Source organism: Sitophilus oryzae, unplaced genomic scaffold (assembly GCF_002938485.1).
Source record: "Sitophilus oryzae breed Bouriz unplaced genomic scaffold, Soryzae_2.0 scaffold_637_pilon_pilon, whole genome shotgun sequence".
Classification (NCBI taxonomy): domain Eukaryota; kingdom Metazoa; phylum Arthropoda; class Insecta; order Coleoptera; family Curculionidae; genus Sitophilus; species Sitophilus oryzae.
Window position 1 is genome coordinate 3,173,112 of NW_022147237.1, and position 27,019 is coordinate 3,200,130.

Here is a 27,019-nt window from a genome sequence, read left to right on the forward strand (position 1 = left end):
CGCTGACCAGTCTTCGACACGCATCAGAACATGGTCACGCAAGGCGTTTTCTTTCATGAGCTTTTCTGTGACTGAAAAGCCCGATACGTGATGTTATCTGCCTACCGCACTCCGGACATTCAAAAATATCATTGCTTTGTTGCCTCTTTACTTTTTAGTTGTCGCTGTTAACTGAGTTTACAATTCTTCTCCATTGAGTTCTATGGTGAGCTGCTTCTTCCCACTAATTCTGCATGTTAATCGCCTTTAAGTTTTCGTGGGACATGTTATTGTACCTTTTCAGTTGCCCACCCGGCCTCCTCTTACCGTCTACAAGTTCACCGTAAAGCAGAGATTTTGGTATGCGGTTTCCTTGCATTTGGGAAACCCCTGGTGTATGGCAACCACTAATCAAATGTATAAATGATAACATCATCATAAATGAAGGACATATGCTTAGCACCCAACTCCTTCACAAGTGACTTGCTCTAGAATAGAAGCACAAGTAGTTTTATTATTTAAAATAGTTACACTTGAAAACGTTCAGTTATAAATGAAGACAGTGGATATTCAAAACTCTTTTACTATCAATACTGAGCCATTATCCACCACATTCAAAAAAGATAATAATCTTTTAAGTAAACTATATTCTATTGCGCCTCGATTGATGTAATCTTCTTTGGATATCTTTACTAAAAAACACATTTAAAAAAATCCAGATTTGTTTTGTGTAAAACTACTGAGTTTACAAGCAGACAATTTATTACTTCAGCAAAAACGAAATACCTAATGATATTTATCTTTTATTTAATTTTTAATACGCGGACCTGGATTATTTTATTTCACGATTTAGTACCTGAGAGAAAAAATACTGCTTTAAAAGTCATGACGCACCGCTTGATTTTATTGAGAAAATAAACTTTATTTGGAGAATGCCAAATATATCTAGCGACCATTAAAAAAGTCATTGCAGTTCAATTTATAGCTCCACGTGTAGAGCACAATAATCACTTTTTTCCGACATTAAGTTTAATAGAAACAGTTCATTCCAAATAGATATGTTTTATCTTTCTCCACCACGTTACTGATGGAAATACACAAAAATCCATCTGAAGCAAAAAAAAGTGCGTAATTGGTTGAAAAATGCAGAGCTCAAATTTTCAACATATCCGAATTAAAAAAAGCTAAAAGCACATTTTTAATTTTGCGTTGCTGTTAGACCTCCTGGTGTCTAGAATCTGAAAATAATTTACAGCGGTTTCTCTATAAATACGTTTTCCTTATTATAGGACCACCTTGTACAGGGTGGTCGAAATTGGTCTGCTCTAATAGAGAAGACCTATCCCCCCTCTCTCTCTCTCTCTCTTTTCAAATTTTCATACAGATTTCAATTTAAAAACTTTACACGACTTAAATAATATCAAAATTTAATAAGTGAATGACAGCTGTAATTTTACAATTTAACACAAATAACATAATGAATGATCGTGATCCTTTAAGGCCAGCTACCTAGGTAGAGAGAAAAAAACCTAATATTTCGCTCATTTTTAGAAATAGACACCCGCAACTTTATGTTGTTGAAAGGGCTAAATACCGGTATGTTTTAGAGTTTATAACCAACTGTTCCATTTAAAAAAATATATAGTTATTTTTCACAAAAAGTGCAATTACAAAATAAAATCGAGGGTTTAGGTTGTTAATTTAAGGTTGTAGCTGAACAAGTGCCTTAATAATGTTTTTACAGATTATTATTGAATTAAGTTGTTCAACTTTTTTTTGTTTTTGCGTTGAGGAGGGAAAAAATCTTGCATAAGATACCCAAAGTTGGGTAGTGCCGGATTCCTACCGGCTAAAAACCCTCCTCCGACTACCATTTTACACTGGAATCCGCTCTCACATTGCTTCAGTGCAAAGGGTGTCTAGATTTATCTTATCATGCTCTTTGTCTCTCTTCGCTCTCTTTACAATTTATGATATTTCGGACTATCCGATATATTAGCGTCCATTGTTCTTCCCCTTCAACTAAGTATATGATAAATGTGGGTAAGTCGATGATGCACTATCAACCCTACAACGATCATACAAATATTTTTTAAAACACCCATGGCCAGACAATGATTGACTCATGAAGTAATCCACTTCTCCGTATGATCTGTTCAACCATAATTGAATGTCGGGTATTAACTTGTATGTCCATCTGCCATATGTTCCGGTATTCCATTTGTCCTGCCACTGTTGAAGAAGTTTTGTCCTCGCTAGATTCTTATCCATACCGTTCCTGTATGAGCAGTTCAATAGGTACTATTTCAGATAAAACCCCTATAGCCTCTCCAGATACCGGTTTGTGTGTGCTGCATACTCTAATAGCCATGATACGTTTGTATTGTATATATGACATGATATCTATGTCGGCTTTGCTATATCTAGATAGGAAATAGACTTTATCTACAATTTCATTGCTTTGTTGCCTCTTTTTGGTTATCGCTGTTAACTGAGTTTGCAATTCATCTCCATTGCGTTTTATTGTGCGCTGCTTCTTTCCACTAATTCTGCATGCTTATTCCTTTTAAGTTTTCGTGGAAAATATCTTTGTACCTTTTGAGTTGTTCATCCAGTTTCCTCCTACTTTCTACAAACTCACCGTAAAGAAGAGATTTTGGTAGGTAGTTTTCTTGCATCCTGCATAGGTGACCAGCCCAAGTTAAGCGGGATTTAGTAATCATGACTTCAACGCTCTTCACAGCTAGCTTTTTCAATGCCCGTTACGTTTGAGACATGGTGGAACCATTTGATTCTTAAAAGTTGTTTAAGGTGTCTCTGTTGCAAATTGTTCAATACGTTCATGTCGCGGCAGTATGGCACCCAGGTTTCGTTTCCATATAACAAACTTGGGGATTATTATTGCTTGGTACATTGCAAGTTTCCTTTTTGTATTCAAGTCATGATTGTAGAAAACACTGTGGTTTAATTTCCAGAATGCTTTTGAGGGGCTGCTAATTATGTGCTGAATTTCAGAGTCGATATTGGCCTTTTCCGAAATCATCCGAGGTAATTGAATTCTGCTACATATTCCAATAGTTCTTCTCGGATTTTTATAGCATTGTTGTGATTTTCCGGAGGAATGCACATGATTTAATTTTATCCATGTTCAGCTTAAAGCCTGTGAAGAATTCTATTCTTGGTCAGAAATAAATATAAATATTTTATACTCCTTCCTGGTTAACAGAGTAGAAAAGTAATAAAATATATAAATGAGTATATTTTCGAGATCTAACATTTTGATTGATTATACGATGTAAATTTCCGGATTGTTAAGAGCGGAAGAATTTCATAAATTAGTCATAAATTTCAAAATCAAAGTTATAGAATTCGATCGGGACAAGTGCCAATTTCAAAGGAACGTTTCGCGTTCAGCAAAAAGATTACGTTCGAGGAATTTATAGCAGTTTCGTGAAAGTTGTTTTAATTGAATTAAAGTTGCCTTATCGAGAGAGGGAAGGGAAATGGAAAAAGTTGTCGAGGAAATCAAAATACTTCGTCTTTTTGGGAGTATTTAATTCATTAACAAAGTCTTGTAATTGCTAATTAGAGACCCTTGAAATATTCAATTTGAATGTAAATGAAAAAATAATGAATATATATTAAGTCAAGCATGAATACTGCTCATTGTGTCGATATTAAATATAATATTCTGTACACCTCTAATTATTTCTTAACTGTTAATCCTGAACAATTTTTTCTTACCAATCGTACATTAGAAATATTAATTATAGTACAATTACAATCGTACTATATTGTTCTATAAATTTTCGTTAATAGAACAATATATTCATAAAAATTTGATATCAATACAATCCTCAAAAATTATTTATCCTCATGTTCATCATCATTTTCAGCTTATTCAACCACTTCCAATTATGGTATAGCCTCCCTCAAATATTTAGATGCTCCCGTTGTAGTTTGGCCCATTGTTGTCTATTGTCGGCTATGCGGGCCCAAGTTATCCCTTCTAATTTCCTATTATCATGGTCCCATCTCAGGTTTGGTCTTCTTCTAAGTCTTTTAATTCCTCGTGGGTACCACGCTGTAATTTTTATGGTCCATCTGTTGTCCATTCTTCTTGCCAGGTATTCTGCCCTTTGCCATTTGGGGGATTTGACTCTGTGGATGACATCTATTACCTGGGTCTTTTGTCGTATCCACTCTATTCTTTTACGGTCTCTCTTGGTAATTCCCAGTTCTATTGAGCGTTATGCGACCTGCAGTTTCCCTATGGTGTCCGTTTTAGTGTCCAGATTTCGCATGCATAAGCCATGACTGGTAGTACACATTGGTCGAATGCTTTCTTCTTTAGATAGATTCGGCTTTAGATAGATTTCGGCATTCTAGATTTGAATATGATTAAGTTTCTTCCATAAGTATTCCATGCTAACTTAATTCTTCTGTTGATATCTGGTAGTAGAGATCCTGAGCTTTATATTAGCTTTGTATTGTTGTAAATATAGGTATATATTCTTCTACTATTTCCAGTGTTGTGTTATTTATTAGACTGTCTTTTTTTCCACTAGTTCATTGTACATTAATTTAGTTTTTTTCTAAATTCATTTTAAGACCCACTTTATTGCTGGCTGTATTTAATTCATTAATTTGTGCTTGTAGTGCTTCAGGACGATTGGCAATTAGGACTACGTCATCAACGAATCTTAGATGGTTAAGGTATTTTCGATTTATTTTTAATCTTTTTTTGGTCCAGTCCAGTTGACGGAAGATTTCTTATAATATTGCTGTAAACATCTTTTGGGATATTGTGTCTTCTTGTCGTACCCCTTTGCCAGTTGGAAAGTCTGGGGTTGTTGGCGAGAGTTTCTATATAAGGCCTGTCAATACCTTGTTTCGCTAGGGCTTCTATTATTGCCTTAGAGTATATCGAGTCAAAAGCCTTCTCAAAGTCTTTAAAGGCTATGGCTAGTGGAAGTTCGAATTATTTTGTATCCTGCTCCTTCTCGTGGTTATGCAGCGTCTAGCGTGTTTTGTCAGATATATCAGACGAATATTCAGATATAAAGATGAATAAAAATAAAAACAAAGTTATTTAACATTTTTTATAAGTTATGGATTTAAAAAAAATGAAAATACTAAACGGAGAAATAATGTCCTACAACAAATTGATAGCAGTAACACATTCTTTTTAAAGTAAACTACGTATGAAAGGCGAATAAAAACAAAATGATTATGTCAGCTTCGTAAATTGACGCCTGTTTAAACGAATCTTCAATTTTTACACAACATAAAACTTTTACGCTCTAACGTGGAAAGTGACTATGCATAGCAACTTTGCTAGCGAATTTTAAACCATTTGTAACTTGACGAAGATAACTTTTCATCGCGTAAACTTTTTACATAGCAGCGCGCCTCTCATAAAATAGGGTCTATCAGCGTTACGATCGAAATTTCATTTCAAAATTGCTTTATTTTACAGTTAGAGTTCGTGTTAGAGGGGAGTAACGATATGCAAAATACAATAAAACGATATAAGTAATGTAAATTCTAATATAAGATACTGATAACAGAATAAGTATTTCAATGTAGTTAAAAAATGTTTTAGAAGTTTTATTTTAAATTATTCATGTATAATTATGAATTGTACCTTTTAATATTTCATTTTATTTATTTATGCCAAATATTTAGTAATAAACAACTAAAAAAATTATAAATCGCATTTTACTTGGAAAAAAAGTATTAGAGAAAGAGTCCATCACAGCCACGTAAGTTATGTATAGATCAGACTCACGAACTTCAGGTAAAGTCGAAGAGGTCAATTTCTCGAAGTCAAAATTATAATTGTGTTGATAAACCCTGGCATATAAAATAGACTCTTTTACTTACCTCCCTTTATGTTTGAAAAAGAGAAAAGAATGAGTAATCTATAATAGGCTTCGTTTAGGTCATTGTAAACAAAATATTCATAGCCTTTTTCGTTTCTGAGCTACAGGGTCTTTTTGAAAAATTTTCAAAAGTCCTAGTTTCTTATTCTGTAAAATAATATTTTTGAAGATATATGAACTAAAGTTATGTTTTCTAATATAGAATACCCTTACCATATGATCTGGCTTGCTATAAGCTACTGAACACTATATATCACTCTATATTTATGTTCACTCTCTACTGCAATATTTAAAAGTTTTCATTAAAATATCATTTTTGTTAATAGGCCATGATTGATAATAAAAGAGACTAAAGAATAATTACAAGTATATTTTTTATATTCTTCTATAACTCTATTTTGATTTTGAGACCCACTAATAAATTCTTTATATATCATTAAAACTTAACATTCTACCACTATTTGTAAATCTTGGGAGCTATCGTACCCGAACTTTTAGAAATTCCTTTAGATAATTTACGTGAAATATATTTTCAGCAAGATGAGAGCAAGATGGGCTCACCACATTGAAAATATTAGAAATTTTTTAACTTCCCAAATCAATGAATTGGAACTAAGTTTCAACTACAACAATGTCGAAGCGCTAGCAAATGCTATCAAGCAAGGTTTTATATATTTGCAAACCCATCCCGTCATAAAAACAGAGATTCAGTGGCAATATTTTAAAAGTAAACTATTTCAGTCTCAAATAAAATTTTAATATAAAAATGTAACTATATTTCATTAAATATCATTGTAATTTTTTTGCTATCAATAGATAATGATGATGATGATGATGATGCAAATAATTTTTTATTATTAGACCGTAATAACGGTCTACTAATAAAAAAATTATACCTTTTAAATATTGCAGTAAATAGTGAAAATAAATGGGACGTCAAGTTGCAAAACCCATCTTGGCCCAAAAACGTTGTTTCGAGATAATAAGCAAAAACTGTTTTAGCAAATGTTTGAAGCGTTATTTTATAAGAAAAACGTGTCCATTAAGTAGAATTATTGTTTTGTATCTGGTTTTTGTAGAAATAAAAATTAATATTTAATTTTATTAATAAAAATTCATATTTAATTTTTATTTCTACAAAAACCAGATACCAAAAAATGATTCCACTTAATGGGCACGTTTTTTGTGTGCGTTTTGGTTTGCGGGGTTTGCTACAGCAAGATATTTGCATTCTAACAGAATTATTAGGTATGCTATTTTATTAAAATTAAGTAAGCCTTTTGAAATAGATAAGACCTCAGTAGTAATACTATACTTGTGTAAAAATGACTGTAATAATTAATTAAAATGTGTAATATGACTGTAAAAAGCAAATATAAGTGGATAAGGCGGATTTTGCTGCAGTAACGTAATTTGTAGTTAATTTTTTTTATATTTTTAGGCGACTTTTTCTGCAGTTTGGGACTATGTTTATATCGATTGTAGCATAAAACTATTAATGTATATAATTAGTCTATTTTTTTAAAATGAATAGGGCGTGTCTTGCAACTTGACGCCTCAAATATATAGTGATATTTTAGAGAATCTCATAGCAAGACTGATCATATGCTTTATAAATATACAGGGAATCCCATTTGAAAAAGAAATAACTTTAGGTCATATTTTCAAAAATAATTTTTGTAGGAAAAAAGCCCTACGCCATTGTATTTTAGGTAAAAAGTTCTATAAGGATCATTGTTCACTTTCTCGATAATTTTCACAATAACGGAGATACGGGGACTGCTTCCAATCTTCCATTTGACAAAAAAGTGGGACAGGTTTGTACAAACCGCATCCTCCTATCTTTACTAATAACAAAGATACCGTACGATTTCAACGAAAAAGGGACACCCTGTGCAAAAAGGGACATACAACTGCAATAAATAAAAACGTAGAACAGACAACAACTGGTGATTTCCTTAATTGGTCAACTCCTAAATGAAAGTGGTGAACGGCTTTTCGCGCTCGGTTAATTCTAAATTGAAAATAATACCGTCATCTCTTCGCCGGGACTGTTAAAAATTAAACTCCATCTGTGGCTCTCTTTCCGACCAATAAAAAGCCGGCGCTGAAAATAATAATAAGTACGTGGGTCGACCTGGACGGCCGACGTTTTATTTATACATTTAATTTCCCCTCGGCGAGTTCGCTAAAGGCACTGGACAGGACGTGTAGGTCCGTGTTTGCTTTAAATTTTGCATAACGGATTTTCGGAACACGTAGTGAAAAAGGAAACGGTTTGCGGTAGGTTAGAAAAATGACTTGAATTTCCTGCAAAAGTTCTAGAAAGTATCGCATTTTTAATTAGGGCCATTAAATTCTAACATTACGAGGGCTGAGGCCATAGGGTTCCAAGCGACATTTTCATTTTTCTTAGAAAAATGAATTTTAAAATTTGATACTTGATAAATTCATTATAACAGAAATCAAACTGAAATATATTTGGGAACGTTGTATAGGGATTTATCTATAAAAACATACACAAAAAGCTGCTAGAAAAAACTCGAATTATGTATTTTTTCGTTTTTTTAGAAAACGCTGTTACTGTACTTGGAACCTTGTGGCATTATAAGCACTGTACTTGAAACTCTATGATTCTAAAAAGAAATCTGGCTGTGTAAAAAAGCTAAAGTAAAATTTGGAAATTACTGTAATTTTCGTATAAATGTATGTTCTAAAATGCTTAGTTTCAGAGATACAGGGTGTAGAAATCTTATATTTATTTCGATTTTTTCGAAATCATTTATGATGTAACGTCAATATTTGGATTAAAATTGGTATCTGGAAGTTTTTTGACATGAGAAATCTGATTTTAATGCCAATATTACTCCTACTTGTAGAGGGTGCCACATACATATTTTTTAACTGGTTTGAAAAGTAATTTTCAAACCAAAAAAAAATGGTCTTTTGTTAGAAGTCGCTACGAGTAATGGTTCTCGAGATATTTGGAATCGAAATTATGAATACCTATCATCATTGACATAAATTAAACATGTTGACTAAATATGTAGTTATTAGACTGAAATCATAAATTTGAAATGTTTTTATGTCAAAAGTTCAACAGAAACTGTTTTATCATCATTTTTTCGTAGAAAAATTTATGACTAATTTGAAAAAAAAAATTCCCTAATTTATTATTTCAGTCAAATAACTATCTACTTAACGTGTACTTTTTTGTCAATCATGACATATTAACTATTTGCATTTGAAATATCTTGAGAACGGTTGCTCGTAGCGAATTTTACCGAGAGACATTTAAGTAAAAAGGTGTGAAAATGTATACTTTTTCACTCAGTAGTATTATACAGGTAGGTAGTAAACACATGTACGTGGCGATCCCTACAAATAGAAGTTATTGATATAAAAATCAAATTTCTCATGCCAAAAAACACCAATTTTTATCCAAATATTGACGTTACTTCAGAAATTATTTGGAAAAAAACCAAAATAAGAATGAAACTTCTACACCCTGTATCTCCGTAACTAAGCATTTTAGGACATACATTTATAAGAACTTTTTTACTATTTTTATCTACAGAATATGCTGCCGAAGTTTCCCGAATACAGTTCGGACCACCCTGTATATTTTTTCTAAAAAGAATTGTTAAAACTTGTAGTAAAAGATAATACTTAAGAAAAGTATGCATGACCAAAAAAGAGTTTATAAAAGATTTGAACTAAAAAGCTAGCAAGCTTCTCAATCTAAAGGAAAAGGACTTAAAGAACCCCATACAATTACTCACTTAACGCTCAGTGAGGTTAATGAGTTCTCACAATAGCCTACCTTGTTCAGTAGGTTTATCAGTGCCTATAATGTAAATAAGTTACAGTTAACAAATCACACCTCTTCATGCCGATCAAAATTAGCATTTTTGATCAAATTTTAACGACCTGGAAAAATTTCCAGGGTACCCATTTTGCAATCTCTTTACATTCATAATATTACAATTGTACTGTAGAATACGCAAACTTTTATTTAATTTGCATTTGTGTAAACAAAACTCCGAATATATTACAAGTATTAATTATATTTAACATTCCCATTTTGGATAAATCTCATATTATCATGTTCATGTAAATACGCCGATATGGTGCTATATTTTCTGATTTTAAACTGAACCAGCCAACACTTGATAGAGTTATATTTTAACTATATAAAACCATTATAAAGCGGGAATGTTGATTATGTTTGTATATTATAACAAATTTAAATGATCGTAATAATATTTATCAACAGCACTGGTTGAAAGCCGAACGTGAACTCCAAAATTACAATAAAACAAAAATTACTTTATTATATCATCCGTTTGATGCAAAAACTCAACCAAAAATATCAGTTTACAACATAAGGTTTGTTCTCTCAGCGTGTTCCCAACATGTTTGTTATTTCTTCCAAACCGGTGTTAATGCGCAGGTCTCAAATAATGCAGTTTCTTGTCGATTTCAAACCTCTGTGCGAACAGCGAATCCCCTACTCTTCTTTTTTAATCTAACAATGCCACTAATTTTAACTCCTACGTAATACCGAATAAAGAAGAAAACGAACAGGGAATTAACCAAAGGCATCTTTTAATGTTTTTGGTTTTGTTCTTTTTAATCTTTTAATTTCTTGTAATTTTGATTCTTGGGCCTGACCAGTTCGTCCACCAGCTCTTCTAGGTCTGTGTCTGTTTCCGAAAATTCGGACGCTTCAGACTCTTCGGAAGATACAAAATCGCTCATTTCTTTTCTTTATTTTTTGAAGAAAAAAAACACTAAACAAAACAACACACGTTTTGTAGGTTAAGTTTACCAATTAATGACGTCGGGTCGCAATACGCATGCGCCGTACACTTTACTTGCGAAAGATCCGCGAACAGGTCTGACTGTCAACTAACCATCAGAATTTTCTGTGCGAACAGCGTACTGTTGGTTGGAAACCAATCAAAAATTTCTGTGCGAACGCGTTATACTCTATTGCGCATGATTATCTGTTGGAAATATGTTTCTTACAGCTGTGAGTCAAACCTATAGTCAAAACACTGACAAACCTATAGTCAAAATTAAACTAACATTGCAAATAAATAGTACTCATTCTGTGGTTGTTTTTTTGTGATACATCGGTTAGAAAGACCGTTTAGAAAGTACGTTTATCGTTTTTTTAGATGTATCAAATTTAATGAGAGTAACTTTACCTCTACACATGTTTCGGCTTGTTATGCCTTGTACAAGAGTTTTTTAGATCTAACCGTCCGACTACATTGTAATGATAATATATTTGATATGGTGATGGTTTGGTTTAAGGAGTTTATAATAAAGGTAATAAAAAATGTGTGTTAGAAATCTTTTCGTAGAAAAAAATTGTTTTTAGATGATTTTAATATTTCCAACTATTCAAGGTAATTTAAGCGTCTGTCTTTTGTTTCTCTATGTAATAACTTAATTGAGTTTTATTAATTGTGTGACTATTTAATATGCAATGGGTGCTAGACCGGAACTTTGCTGGAGATTATTAATAGTTTTTAAAGGTGTGCCGTTATAACAAGTCGAAACATATGTAAAGATAAAGTAACTCTCATTAAATTTGATACATCTAAAAGCGTGTTTTACTAAAATACTAATAACATTGTATGTGTGTTTATAGTGTTCACCATAAGTTGTTTAAATTCATCACTGTTACCTAATTCTCTAAGCTTTTCTCTAATTAATTATATTATTTAGATATTTTTTTTACTAAAATTATCAGAAAAAGAAATAAAACTCAATTACTCTAATGTACAATATAGTGAAAACCACAAATTTGAGATAATCTTCCCCTCGCTGAAAATTTACCTAATGTGTTCTCTCTAAGTCATACTAAAAGGTCTTTATCTCTCTCTAAGATTTCGGATTAAGTATCTAGTAGACTCTAAATTTAAATTAATCAGTTTCTCGATTGAATTCCACTTAATTATTAGTAAGTAATTTGTGAATAAAATATTAGCTCTCTCATTGAGTAATTAATAATTAATACCTTTCATTACATTAAGTGCAAAGGAGCAAGACTTTCTATTCGAACTCAAGACGGGAAAAATAATCAAAGAACATCTATAGTATGTCCCCGGATTGTCTTTACAAGAGGAAAAAAACTTTTTTATTGTTGACATTTTGAGAAAAATTCATTCTTCATAGAAATTGTTGTTTGTTCTAAAATGGTTAATCCCGTTAATAATTTTCCAAATTTCCATACCGTTTTAGAGAAAATGAAAAAAAAAACTGGAAATACAGTTGAAAAATTAGTCTTAAAAATCAAAAAGCGTTTCTATGGTAATATAATTTCGTTTTTATTTTTTGACAGATTGTTATTGATATAATTTTAATTAACGTCATATTTTTTGCTGTTTTAAAATGTTAAAGAAGCACAAAATGTTTTAGTTCAATGCTACGGAAAGGGCGATAATAAACTCACCGGCAAAAAAAACGGCCACCAAAAATTAGACCCAATTTCAAAGTTGGATCTCTCGCGAACCACTCATTAGATTTTGATATTTTTTTTTAAATTGTAAATTAATTCCTTTTTAACGAATGCTACGTTAGAAATTTTTATTCCGAATTTGTTTTGAGCATATATAGGGCACAACAATCAGACGAAGTTTTTCGACCGTACTTTGTAACACCCTGTAGGGTGCAGCAGAGGTAGTAGCTATTGCTAAATTAAATCACATTGTAGCTTCATCTTTTGTGAGCATTTTGTTTTTTTAATCACCACATTATCTCTTTTTGTATTGGAGATATGCTGTTTTATAACGAACGTCTCGGAAAAATGCTTCGCAGGCAGAAAGTTTTATGTATAAATAATCAAGACGACATAGGCGAAAACTGATTTATGAGTATTTGCAATATGACAACAACGGCTGTCAAATTAAAAAATGCTATTATCTGTCACGGATGTTGTTCGTATTGTGGCTTTAATTGGGGATGGGAGAAGTCAACCTTATGTCTCCGATACCCTGGGTACTGGGTATATTTCAAACAACAGTCCAGGATACCTGGAATCGGTATATGGAAAAGGGAAATTTCACCAGGCGAGTGGACACGAGATATTAGTCTCTTAAAATTTCCTTTACCTTTCTATTTAATTTTCATGTTTTAGTTTTCAGATTAAACTTACCTACGTTCTGATGTTTGATTTGTTTTTACAGCTTTTTTCGATGCGTTTGTTTAAAGCAGCGTATCTCCAATACAAACAGAGATAATGTCGTGATTAAAAAAATAAAATGCTCACAAAAGATGGGGCTACAATGTGATTTGATTTAGCAATAGCTACTGCAGTTGTTGCACCCTAGAGGGTGTTACAAAGTTCGGGCAAAAAAGTTCGTCTTATTGTTGTGCCTTGTATACGCTCAAAATAAATTCGGAATAAAAATTGCTGACGTAGCATCCGTTAAGAAGGAATTAATTTACAATTGAAAAAAAAATCATCAAAATCTAATGAGTGGTTCGCGAGAAATCCAACTTTGAAATTGGGACCAGTTTTTAGTAGCCGTTTTTTTTACCGGTGAGTGTAGTTATCAGAAAATGTGATACTTTAACAACAGCAAAAAATGTAGCGTAGTATAATTACTGAAAAAATAGTTAAAATTAGAACCAAACATTCTAAACTTTAAATATTTTTTTATTAAATTAAGCACAATAGAGCGGGATTTTACTCGAATTACAAACAAAAGAAAATGCTCAAACGGCAGCTGTACAATGGGGATTTGATTTCCCAATTTATCTGTCAAAATCAATATTTAAATAAAGCCGACGCCTTTCCTTTCCCTCAAGGCAGATTTTCGTCAATAGAGCGGCCGCTCACTGGCATCGAAATAAACAAAATTTAATAGAGCCGTCAGATTTTTCCCAATAGCGCTCTATATATTTGGAAAAGGCGACAGTCACAAAAAAGCCACCGCAAGTTATATTCGTCAAAATAGGATTCAATTTTTTGGGCTAAGAGATCGCACCATGTTTCCTCAATTTCGCAGTTTCGAGAACATGGGTTATTGTTGTTTGCCTGTTTGATTTGACTTTTGTTTATCTTTGGAAAAAATCTCTATGCCAAGGGTCTAATTTTGTTATTGCAACCGAGAATTATGCGAAAATATAGGGTCATATTTTTAAATATAATTTGCATAATGAAGAAAATTTTGAGAGGTATTTACAGCTTTTCGGTATTTTATCGTCTCTGAATATTGAGAGAGCAAAAACATTTTTGTAAATTACAAAATGAAAATTATACATTAATAAGTTATGATGAGATAGAAGTTTAATCAAAAGTATCTATTTAATTAGAGTTAGATTTAATTTTTTTATATATTTAAAAAAATAGTTCCACACTATACAGGGTGTTTTTAAAAAGCATGTGCCATCTCTCGTGGGGAGATTCTTCACGTAAAAATAAGATTTAGTTTTTATATACCACCATAGGTCCGATTGTGCTTTGTTTGCCAAAATACTGCAACAGGGTTTTAAAGTCCTAACTTTGTTTTCGATTTATTATAATTTTTTTCCATGTACTTTTAGCGATTTCAATGAAATTTTGAGGATAAAAGTTACTATCAATGCGACATATTTTAATGCTAAAAAAGTGTCGTCATATCCACCAGGGACGTGCATATGAGTTATCACTGGAATGTTTTTCTAAAAAAAAGAATGTACGCCACTGGATTTTTTTTTTCATTAGAGAAATAGTGTAAGCCGTTTAATGCCAATTAAAAGTTGTCTCTTGAAACTTTGTCGACATCAGCCTTCTTGATGAAATAAACGCAAGTTTATTTATTAATTTGCTTTGATCCAAGTCTAATAGCGATTTAAAAAAAATAATATCATTAACTTGCAAAAGTTTTAAATAAGTATTCATTGATTCCTCATCAAAAAATATAAAAAAAGTTCCTATAAATATCGGTGTGGAAATGCATAGTTTTAAAATTGCAGGATGTTAAAACTTTTTAAAATTAGGTCTTTTGTAATTATCTTTAATTCTATATATTTTTTATTTAAAATTGTAGTAGGTTGGACTAATAATAATTAAAACTAACAGTAATAATATTTAATAATAAATTAGATAAAATAAATAGTTTATTAATTTTATTTTTAATTTAATTTTATTAATTGTGATTAATAAAATTGCGTTTATCTTATCAAGCAGATCGAAATCGATAAATTATCAAGATACAACTTTTAATTTGCATTAAACAGACTATACAATTTTGCTATCAAAAGAAAAACATTAGTGGCGTACAATCACTAAAAGCACTTGGAAGAAAATTATAATAAATCGAAAAAAACGGAGACTAACCCCTTGTAGATACAAAACAAAGCTGAATCGGATCTATGTTGGTATGAAAAATAAATCCGAGGAATCTTCCCAGGAAAGATGGCATATGTTTTTTACAAACAACCTGTATAACATAGTAACATTCTCGTTAAAACATCCAAATAATTCAATATTTCATCTTAAAATATATCTTTTATTATCTATTGACATTTATATATAGTATAATTATTGATTATACTAAAGGTGCCCGGTGGCGTAGAGGTACAGGCTCTCGTCTACCAATCTCAAGGTGTGGGTTTCTATTCCCACACTCGGCATTTCATCAGCCGACTATTTTTATTAAAATAGAAATAGTTTGGGTACCTAGGTCGACTCAGCCTTAAATGAGTACTTGGGATTCACAATCCTGAGGTAATAATAGGCGGTTGAAGCGTAGTGCTAGCCACATTACCTTCCTTGTACACCGAACGGCTCTAGTATAGCAAGCTGTACCTTGCTACTCCCAAGGCGTTAAACGCTATATACGGGAGCTATTATTATTATAATTATTGATAGTATAATCAAACAAGGATAGGGTTTTTCAGTGAAAAATATCAGAAAAGTGCAGAAAATAATAAAAAAAATACTCGATCGCCGGTTTGGACTTTTCATTATAGTTTTGACTTTTATATATATTGAGAAAATATGAATATATAATCTATACCATGATAATGTTTACTATATTTGTAATAAAAATAAGAAAATATTTAAAGTATACTAGTGAGTCATTACCCATCAAAAATGTATAAAATCGTTGACAAAAACATAGTGTTTGAGGTAGAATATCAAATTCTACTTACTTATTTGTACATTCGATCCATATAGTATTTATTATTTTACTTGTTATTTCGTCTTTAATTATACATGGAAAAATGGTTTAATATTGTTAGATATCCTGACTTTAGTTCATCAGTTGAGAATAACAAAGCTTTTTTGCAGAATGTCATTTAACTTTTTAGCTTAAGTTAATCTCCATTTTGCTGGAGAATATAATAGGCGTGTGTAATAATGTATAAAACAATGAGAACTGTTGGTTAGCTCGACTAGAGGCTGTCAGTTTCACATTTCACAACGATAAATCACATTTTAGTTAATAAATCATCGTGTCTATTAAACACCACCAAATAATACACTTAGTGCGTTGATGTAAGTTAAATTTTCTAATTCTATAACTAGAGTATTAAGTGATTTACCGTGTGCAAGGTCTTGCAGTTGCATAATTAAGACTTAAATTAAGAACTGTTTGAATATGACAATGAATGCATTATTTTTATAAAGGTAATTTAAAAGCATAAAATCGATTGAGCAACCATTATGGGATTTTAATTATAATAGAATAGTTAAATAAAAAACTACATAATGTATTACAAATTTAGCATAAATATAATTCCTTATACTTGTTCAACAACACAATATTCTCAAACCTTCAGTAAACAGATAGATCTTTCGAAATTAAAAGGAAAAAGCTCACTTACGTACACATTAATATTCATTATTACAATGAACGAAAAGAGCTTCATTGTTGTCCTTCCAAATTTTGTCATTATCATTTCAGTAAAAGACTGTGAAATAAGCTCCACTTGACTGTTACGGTTACCATTTACAATTCAAATATATTTATTAGTTAAAGTGTATTATTAGACTGCTGCTAAATTTGGCGTTGTATCTTGAGAGAAAACATACAAATCAAAATTATATCAGTTAAATTAACTAAACTGTTTTTATAATTATTTAAAATTTAGATTAAATCCTTAAAGCATATTTTTGATGCCATTCAGTTTCCTTAATTCTTACCGTCAGATCAATCTTCACCATAACAATTTCTTAATATGATAGATATGTTATTATGTATTAAATAGCCGCTACACTATCCCCGATATGTTTCACGAAATATTTCTGAAAATATTTCGTGAAACATTTCGCAAAATATTTCTGCAAATAGTACGATAAATATAAGCCCGTGTTATAAAAATTAGTTCCCACCTTTCCTGAAATTCATCGAGACCGGCCGTGATTGGTTGTTTGTTTTTTATTGTTAACCCAGCTTAACAAAGAATTACCCAACCTACACAAAGAATCATAAAGTTTGTATTTGTTTTATAATGTCGAAAAATATAAATTTATTGTTACGTAAAACTCTGTAACCCGACGTTTTAGTTATGACGCAGCATCTTTTATAATAAATATTTATTAAAAAGTTATAACAAAATAACTATTTTATTATATCATTTTTTCCCTTTTTTAGGTATGAGAATATTGGTGATGCTGCTGCTGGATACGTTGCCCATGTTAGGCAATGTCCTTTTGTTATGTTTCTTCGTGTTTTTTATATTTGGAATTGTTGGCGTCCAGTTATGGCAAGGCGTATTGAGACAAAGATGTACATTTAATACAACGTTATATCCTAACATTACATCAAAATGGCCCAAGTAAGTATTAAATAGTTAGTATTAAGACTATATTTTTAAATTTGACATGTTTTTATCTGTATGGTTGACGTAATTTTGTCAAGTATACTTTTGTATTGCTCTAGTACTATCATAAATCGTCACATATTTTTTTTCTAGTAAAATAAATAAAGATATACTATGTATTAAATTTAAGTTAGTTTCAAACTACAAAGTAATTTAGTATTAATCAGTTATATATGTATAATGTAGTCATATCGCAGGATTAATCTTAATGGTAGTTTAATAATTAATAACTTCTATTACGCTCCTTAGACTTTGACATGCAAACGTTATTTATCAACATAAACTAGCTTTTATAATTAACAAGTGTTTAATTTTTACAGCTTTATTAACGCTTTAATAAATTTTTATGCTAAACTTTCAAATAGATTTTATATTCTGTCTAATAGATTTTATATTTAACTTCTTTATTAAATGCATGTATTTTAAGAAAATCTTTTTAGACATTTATAACTTAATATTTTTTAAAAATAAATTTAACTACTATAATCACGTTTGCGTAAAAATAGTTATTTTATAGTAACTAACATGCAGAAAATTCATCACTAACATTTATTTCCATTTTTATTCCAACATAGTAGATTAGAAGATCATTCATTTTAAATGTGAATTTTAAAAAATTAACTAGGAAAGAATTTAAGATTCTTTTCTCAAGTAATTTTTTACAAATAACATCATGCATTAAAATTGCACAAGAATGTTGGTACAACAATGACAAAGTGAAAGTTAATTATTTATATTTTTCTTGTATTATTCTGTACTTATTGTCTATTTCAACTGTTCATGTTTCGTCGTTCTAGAAAATTTTATAAAATTTAAGTTTTTTTCTTTATGGAGACAAAATTCTTAATTCAAAAGACGGAGATCATAATTCAAAATTTTTAATTTCAAAAAATTTCAAGTTTACTATATTTTTTTATATTTTACATTCTATGACTTTGTTGATGAACAATCAACAACAGATACGGTAGGTACTTAATTTATAATATTTCAATATCAAATCTAATAGATCCCTTTATACGCCAATTAAAAGTTAACCTTAGCAAATTCGACTTCATATTATACACATTTTGCTATATACGTAATAAATTAATTGATATTATGTGAGTGAACATTTTAGAGTAATCACCGACTAGAATAAATATTTGAATCAATTTTGAAACTTATACAGTGTATCCCAATATTCTACAACCTCTATTCAAAAGTGCTACATTTGTCCGTTTGAGGCCATCAAACTTTAATAAACACATTTTTAGGATATTTTAACCGTTATTCCGTTTCAATGAGATTTTGGATGTCTATGTTTTGTTAAGTGCTTTAACATTTAACTTTCACAAAAATCAAGAAAAAATACGGGAAGGGTGAAAACCCTACATATAAATTTAAGTATAACAATTTTCCAACTCAACCGACGATCAATTTTTTTTCCGTAAAATGGTCCCTCTAGTATTTACTACATTTTTGTCTCTTGTAAAAAAACGCCACCGCGCATATTTTTTGAGGAAAAAATATGTTTCCAAACGTTACTTCCAAAAAATGATTTTTGTCGCATCAAGCTATGGACGCGCATAAAATCTATTGTGCTCTAATAATCTAGTTTGCAAAAATATGTCTAGTTGCTTAAAAAATTAATAAATTTAACGTTCAGATTTAATTTTGATTGATGTCCTCTCACAGACAAACGAAACCCTTTTGTATAGAGGTTAATTGTGCCTAATAAACTTATTTTGATTCCAAATAATACGTAGTAGTTCTCTGTCCACGGAATAATGGGACAACCTATAGATTGTTTGGTGAGACTAATATTTACTAAAATGTTAGTTCCTAAAGTATTTAGGCATAAAATTAACTGTACATAAAATATTCTCTACCTAGCAAAATGAATATAATTTTTATGGTTGCATTTTATTAAAATTTAGTTTCAAAATAAATTAAAATAACTCAGCTTCTATATATAAAACTAGAATTAGTTGTGAATCTTCATGAAGAGATTTCATGTAAATCTAAGAATTGCTGCACGAAATATTAACAGTTACCTATAAGTTTTTGTAAGTTTTAATAAAGAATAAAATACTTACATTTTTAAAGATATTGCTGTACCAACTAAATCCTTATCCCGCCATATTTTGAATGTTGTGGCTTTGATTTGTTCCAGGGAATTACCGGAACAGTACACTATGCGCATACCCATAACGTAAGATCGCATTCCGTTGGCTGGTAGCTCTTGATGTTCGTGTGCACACAATCTATCAACTATCCTCTTCCGATTTCAAAAAAAATAAATCTTTGTATATAAACAAAACAAACAAATCTATGTATATAAATATATATTTTCTTAAACTTCCAAAAAAATTAAGTACCAAGTTTATTTTTCTTTCCATTGCATATTTTCATTAAAAACACTACATATTTTTCTCTGTGCTACAGGTTCACTTTCTATGGTAAATTAAATTCATTGTGCATTGTGTTTAGATGTTATTATGGTGTAACATGGTTATTCATCCACTAACATTAAAAAATCTATACATGCCGTACAATAAATTTAGCTATAGCCAACAAACAAAAGCTCTGCAAAACGTACATTTTCAAAGAAAATATATAGTGGAAAGTGAAATAAATGCAAGTTTTACTGTAAATTTGGTAATGAATATCCAGCAAGTATACGGTGAATTAATTAAATATATTCTCTTATTTTTAGAAAAAAATATCGTATATTTCTCAATAATCTTATAAATCTAATAATCAAAGAAATATCTTAAACTAGTTAATTTTTTACTATGTACCACATTAATCATTTCAAATTTATTTCATTGATTTTTCACATATCAAATATCACTAAAACAACAACTTGATATCATCATATCTAAAAAAGAAAGAACATAAATTAATATATTAACTAAATAAATAAAATGCATCAATGGTACATAGGCTTTATAACAGTTTTCGCTAAATCTTTAACTTATGCTCTATTATTTATAATTATAATTCGTGTTAATATAAATAAATAAATAATTATTCAAATAGTTTTTCGTTTTCATGTTTTCACATAAAGTACCATTTGATACATAAACATGAAACTATAATATCAGGAAATGTTTTGTTAGTAGTAATATTTAAATAAACCATAAACACATTGCGCAAAAAATAGTTTTCGTCAATTGAAAACCTTTAAAAACATTTACGTGCAGTTTTCTCTAAAATTTCTTACTGAATCTGAAGTAAGACTGTAATAAATGATATATCAGGCGACCTATAATATTCTCCAATTACAAGATATTTACAAGAGCACCAATCTGATATTCCGACAGCACGAAGTATAATGTAATCCTATCTTCATCTTCTTTTTGACAAAACTTAGAATGTGTCAGAATCATTAGAATAATAGACATCTTGCATGATCTGAAAATCTAAGCTCCTTTCAACTATTTACATAACTTTGTTACATTTCCTAATTAATAATATAGTTAAAAAAGTCTACAAATTATGAAATGCTCCTAATACACATTTATACTTGCCTAATAAAGAATATTTTTAATAAACAAAAATTGAAAATATATAAATATTTACGTAATTTATCACTGATAAAAGGTTCGTGAAAACTCGGAAGCTTTGTTAAAAACCTGATCCTAAATAGATTGAATAAGAACTGAATTTGCTTTTCCAATATCAACATAAAATCTCGAAGTTCACCTCACAAAGCCTCAACGAGATTTTTAATGTTCTCCTTTGAAGTAAGAATATTCCGAGGCTCCTTGAACTAAATAAAATTTTGTTCAAAAAAGGTGGTTGCTTAAAAATCTCATTCGTGTGAAACGTAACAAATTTATGATTTTTTTTATATTAGGTACCCTTTACATCTGTGATTCTAATCTTGCACCTTAACGTACATATTTATGTACACTAAAATAGAGTATGTTATATTTATCCCTTTTATGAGTCTTTAAATATTTTTGAAATTTCTTAAGCTACTTAACATAAACTTCTTATTTCTTGTAAGTTTACAAATTCAGGGTAGTCTAAAATTTATGAGTTTCTATCGTATTTTCTGTTTCAACCTTCCACTACAGCTGCAAGGTCCTAACATGGCTTATAAGTTTTAATAGTTTACAATATATTATTATTTAAGTATGTTTACAGATTACTTCTACAATACCGGGTGCGTCTCAAAAGTGGCTCACTTTTTATTTCAGTGAAAAAAACGAGATTTGGTATGTTAGTATATGACATAAATTAGGATTGATTGACGTATTCAATTGTTTTCGGTCACAGTTTCACCAGAAATTACTCGGAATTTACTCGGAATTTCACCAGAAATTACTACAACTTTTGATTTTTGATTACCCCTTCGGTGATTTTTTTTACTTTATTCGATAGAAAATGACACTCTGAATAGAATGACATATCGTCAGTGAAACGTGATAACCTGCTAATTCCATTTTTGATTTTAATTGAATGATATGTTAATTACATCATTTTTACTTAAATTTTTTAAAGAAATATTGAGTTTTATTGTTATCCAACAAATATTATTCGCATGTATATACTTTCTACATGTGTACATATTTTTTGTACCGGTTCATTTCTCTCTAACAGCGCTTTTAGAGAGGACCATACGCACGGAGCGTCCGCGCGGATGTTTTTTCAAGATAGCTCATCCGGACGGAGCATACGCAATGTGAAATTGTTCATATAGGCTCATGGTAATTGCTCGAAGTCGCGGACATAAATTTATGAATAATGGAGTTAGCAGTTTATCACATTTCACCGACGATATAATATTGAAACTTTTGACGTTTTCGAATATGATTTATTTGAAGTTGTAACATGTTATTTATGACGACAATTTGAGTCAAAATACCAAGTGCGTGGTATCAAATTATTCGTAAAAAAATGCTTTTTCCAAATATGCTAATCGTTCCATGCCACCCTCGTTCCATTTGAAATAATTGAGATATGATTAAAAATACGACTTGGGCATCTTTTAACCGGCACTAAAAACATTAGACAATCAGATCTATATTTCCAAGGTCTTTGATTAAAAATTAGTGTTTTTAACATAGCCATGTCTAGATCTTTAACATAGACTCTAGATTGAAATTTAAAATACAATTTTTTATAATATATTACGCGAGAATGCCAAAAGTTGACATATGATATGGCATTCTATTCAGAATGTCATTTTCTATCAAATGAAGTAAAAAATACCGAGAGTGCCGTTTAAAAGTCAAAAGCTGTCTGCTGAAACAGGAAGTGACCGAAAATAATTGAAGACGTCAGTCAATCCTAATTTATTTCATATACTAAAATGCCAAATCTCATTTTTTTATCTGAAAAAAATAAAAAAGTTATAGGGGAGAACCACTTTTGAGACGCACCCGGTATAGCAAAAGCTTACTATAAAACTTGAAAGTTTTAAGTCATGTATGTATTAATCTTTTCTCTTAAAAAAAATATGTTGAAATCCATTAGTTATAACCATTATAGTAATATAATAACATTATGTTTATAATGTAATTATAAACATAAATAAATAATATTCATTGTATTGATACATGGAATAACATAATAGTGGCATTCTAAAAGAATTAAAAGAAAATATTACATTTTTGAAACACCTTGTAAAGAAATCAAAACATTAATTAAAAGTATTTGATTGTTTTCCGAATTAATAATTTTTAAAATTACATTATAAATATTTAAAATAATAATAATACTTAAATACTTACATTATAAATATATAAAAATACTTAAAAAATAATAATAATCTCTAAATAAGCAATGATTATATAAAAAATCTTATGTACAAAAAACTAGTTTAGATCGACAAATAGGATAAATTATTTGGTATAAATTAACTAGGCTAATTAACTAAAGGCTATAAATATACAAAGAGTATCTTATTTATACAAGTTTTTTTTTATCTATTTCAACATACAAATGACAAATTTTATTAAATACGTTTATCATAATAGAGGAAGATATGATATACTCTTTTTTATAATTCATCATCTTCAGTGTTGTGTGTGACTTTAGTCGATGTTAGTGGCATAACATAGCCCACGTTTGCAATCTAATACAGGCTGGAAATTTAGGCAGGGACGGTGTGTTTTCCTTTTACCTTATTACCAATTCAGGAGCCTATCTCTATTCTAAAATATCGAATTCCCTAGGCTACCTTCTCGGTGTTATCGAAGGCAGGTGCGTGCCCTAAGCGGACCGATATAAAGGCCGTCCGTAATGATTGGGAAATTCCGAGACATGACTAACGAGGAAAGCAAGGAAATTAATGCAGGAACTTTGATGTCTAGCGAGACTTCGTCGAAATTCAATATTTAATATCCCCGTTCTGTGTTAGTATAACCTTAATTTGTCATTAATGATTGACTAGTAATTGAGTTGTTTCATTAAACTCCTATAAATTTGGGGAACGATTCGTCGGAATCGGAATATATTAGGGTAAACGCAATTAACCACATATAAAGGTTTAATAACAATTTCGATATTTTTTATATCGTGTTTTCTATGTGATTATGTAGAAAATAGAATTCTACAAAGTTTATTGATAATTGCTTGACAATAAATAAGCTTTGATTATTTGTATAGTTGTTTTACTCACATCTAACATATAATATATAGAGTAGGACATATCAGGATTAGACAAACTACTTCTACACCCACCGCACCGAGAAACGGGCACCTTATAATTTTCATGTATTTTAAAATGTAATATATTTTGTTCTAGTCGGCCGATTTTGGGGATTTTTTAAGCAATTTGCAGATAAATTATTTGACTTTTTAATATCTTTTTCTAAATTAAAAATAAAAAAAATTATCTGTCAATTATACGAGAAAAAAAATGTTGATATTTTGTTGAAAGTCTGAAATACTTGTGGAGTACCAAAACAAAACAAGGAATTTAAAAATAAATTTTATCATCTAAGTGTATTTTTTCTCATTACTTTATGATTCATTTCAATAGCTTTTTTTTGGAGATATTCGCTTTTGAAGAAGACATTTAAATGTTTTCATATTTTTTATATTAAAACCATACCTATGCTTTTGGTCCGATGTCCTAGTCAACAGACCTATAAAATAGTGTTAATGTAGAGTCACTGTCTTTTGGGTAGTTACTCTAGCATATAAGGTTTTAAGTCAGTTAAAAATTAACCTCTACCATAATCAATTAAAGCAGCAATAGCCGATACTTCAGAACCTAAAACCATCTCTACTAAAGTAAACGTTAATAAACAATAATAATATGACTTTTTTCGATTACATTTCAAAAACGATAAGCACTATTTTATAAGTGTGTTGATGAGGACGCTAAATAAATGCTAAAATTGCTATAAATGGTTAGTCTTATTCAAAAGCGAATATCTCCAAAATAAAGTTATTGAGAAGAATCAAAAAACAAACCATAAAGAAAAAACATACCTAGATGATAAGATTATTTTTAATTTTTTGGTTTACTAACATATTCCACAGGGTGTTGGAATAATGGAAATTTTTAATTTTAATAGAAAAAACTAAAAAGTTCAATAATTTAGCTACAAATTGCTTAAAAAGTCGTCAAAATCGGCCTACTAGAACAAAATGTATTAAACTTTAAAATGTATCAAAATTTAAGGCACCAGTTTTTTGTGCCGAGAAGTTCTTGGAATATCTACTAGAAATCAAAAAACTAAATTTGCAAGTAAAGTATGACGTGTTTCATCAGTATACGAGACCTACACCAATGTATGGTCCTAAAATATGTGTAGGAACGTCATTTGTAGAACCAAAGGCTAGCCAGATACTGTCATTAGCAGAGCCAAGTTTGAATAGTTTAATATTATGATTAAGTTGTTGGGTATTGAAGTATACAAAAATTACAAAGCTGTTTTGTCATAAATGGACTCTATAAGTTACCGGAAACATTTTATACAAATACTTAAATATATTTAAGTAACTTGAATTTATTATTTGCTTCAAAACATTTAATAAAGGTAATACTTAAAATTTCTACGTGCGAGAGTGTTAACAGAATAAAATTCATGAATGTTGCAATTGTGGATGGCTGGAATAAAGGTATCTATTCTAAAATCAGAACGCGTTCATTGCGAGCGTACCGAATCCGTTCACAAAAGCTTTTCAAAAGCCGTATTATACACTAGCAAATTTTCTTTCCCATTATACAGGCTGGGGTTTCTGAATGTGACAACAATTGAATTAACGTAGCGTCGTTTCTGTTCGCTAAATATTAATTAGTACATCTGTTTGCGAGTACCACTTAAAATCTGCAACGTATATCTCTTATTGTGATTGAAAATGTCGCATTGTATCTGTCTTTTTTAATAATGGCAATTATTTCTTTAAGAATATTAATTTTTATTTTTTTACTTGTGAACAGTTGATATCAAATCAATAAAATCAAACTTTATTTATATACAGGTTGGTCCGAACTGCCTTCCGGAAAATTCGGCAGCAAATTCTGCAGGTAAAAATAATGTATATCCTAAAATACTTACTTTCAGAGATACAGGGTGTAGAAGTTTCATTTTTATTTCGATTTTTTCTAAATAATTTAGAAAAAGTAAGTTTTTTAAGTAACGTCAATATTTGGATAAAAATTGGTGTCTGGAAGTTTTTTGACATGAGAAATTTGATTTTGATGTCAATATGACTCCTACTAGTAGAGGGCGCCACCTACATGTGTTTTAACTCTTTTGAAGCGTAGTAACTTTTTGTTTTTGTCCGTACCTGTATAAAACTACCGAGCGAAAAATATACATCTCTGTGAATTCTTACGTAAAAAATATATCTTTGTAAAAATCGCTACGAACAACCGTTCTTAAGATATTTAGAATGGAAATAGACAATACATGTCACTATTGACGAAAAATAAACACATTGAGTAGATAGTTATTTCACTGAAATAATAAATTTAGGAAATTTTTATTTTTTTTTCATTAATCATAAATTTTTCTGCAAAAAATGATAATAAAACAGTTTCTGTTGAACTTTTGGCACAAAAACATTTCAAATTTATGATTTCGGTCTGATAACTATTTAGTCAACATGTTTAATTTATGTCGATGATGACAGGTATTGATAATTTCGATTCCAAATATCTCGAAAACCATTTATAGAAATGAAGATGTCGTCAAGTGTAAAGAGACATTTTTTTTAAACAAAACGTGAGTGAATTATTTATATACATTGATGGCGCTCGTTTGTGCGCGCCTACAATTTCCTGGTAATTTTAGTCTAATTGGAGATATAAGCATATATCGGCGACTTGCTTACTCTGCACTTTTGGGACTTTTAAATAATTAAAATATAGTATATGT

At 30.1% G+C, this 27,019-nt stretch overlaps 1 protein-coding gene across 2 annotated transcripts in view; it reads left to right on the forward strand.

The window, feature by feature from the left end:
* LOC115887806 (voltage-dependent T-type calcium channel subunit alpha-1G-like) overlaps positions 1 to 27,019 on the forward strand; it is a 97,553-nt gene that overhangs the window by 3,661 nt on the left and 66,873 nt on the right. For both annotated transcript variants that reach the window (XM_030907315.1, XM_030907314.1), the window contains exon 3: positions 17,465 to 17,648. In XM_030907315.1, the coding sequence (XP_030763175.1) occupies positions 17,465 to 17,648 (184 nt within the window). The remainder of the gene's footprint in view (positions 1 to 17,464; positions 17,649 to 27,019) is intronic.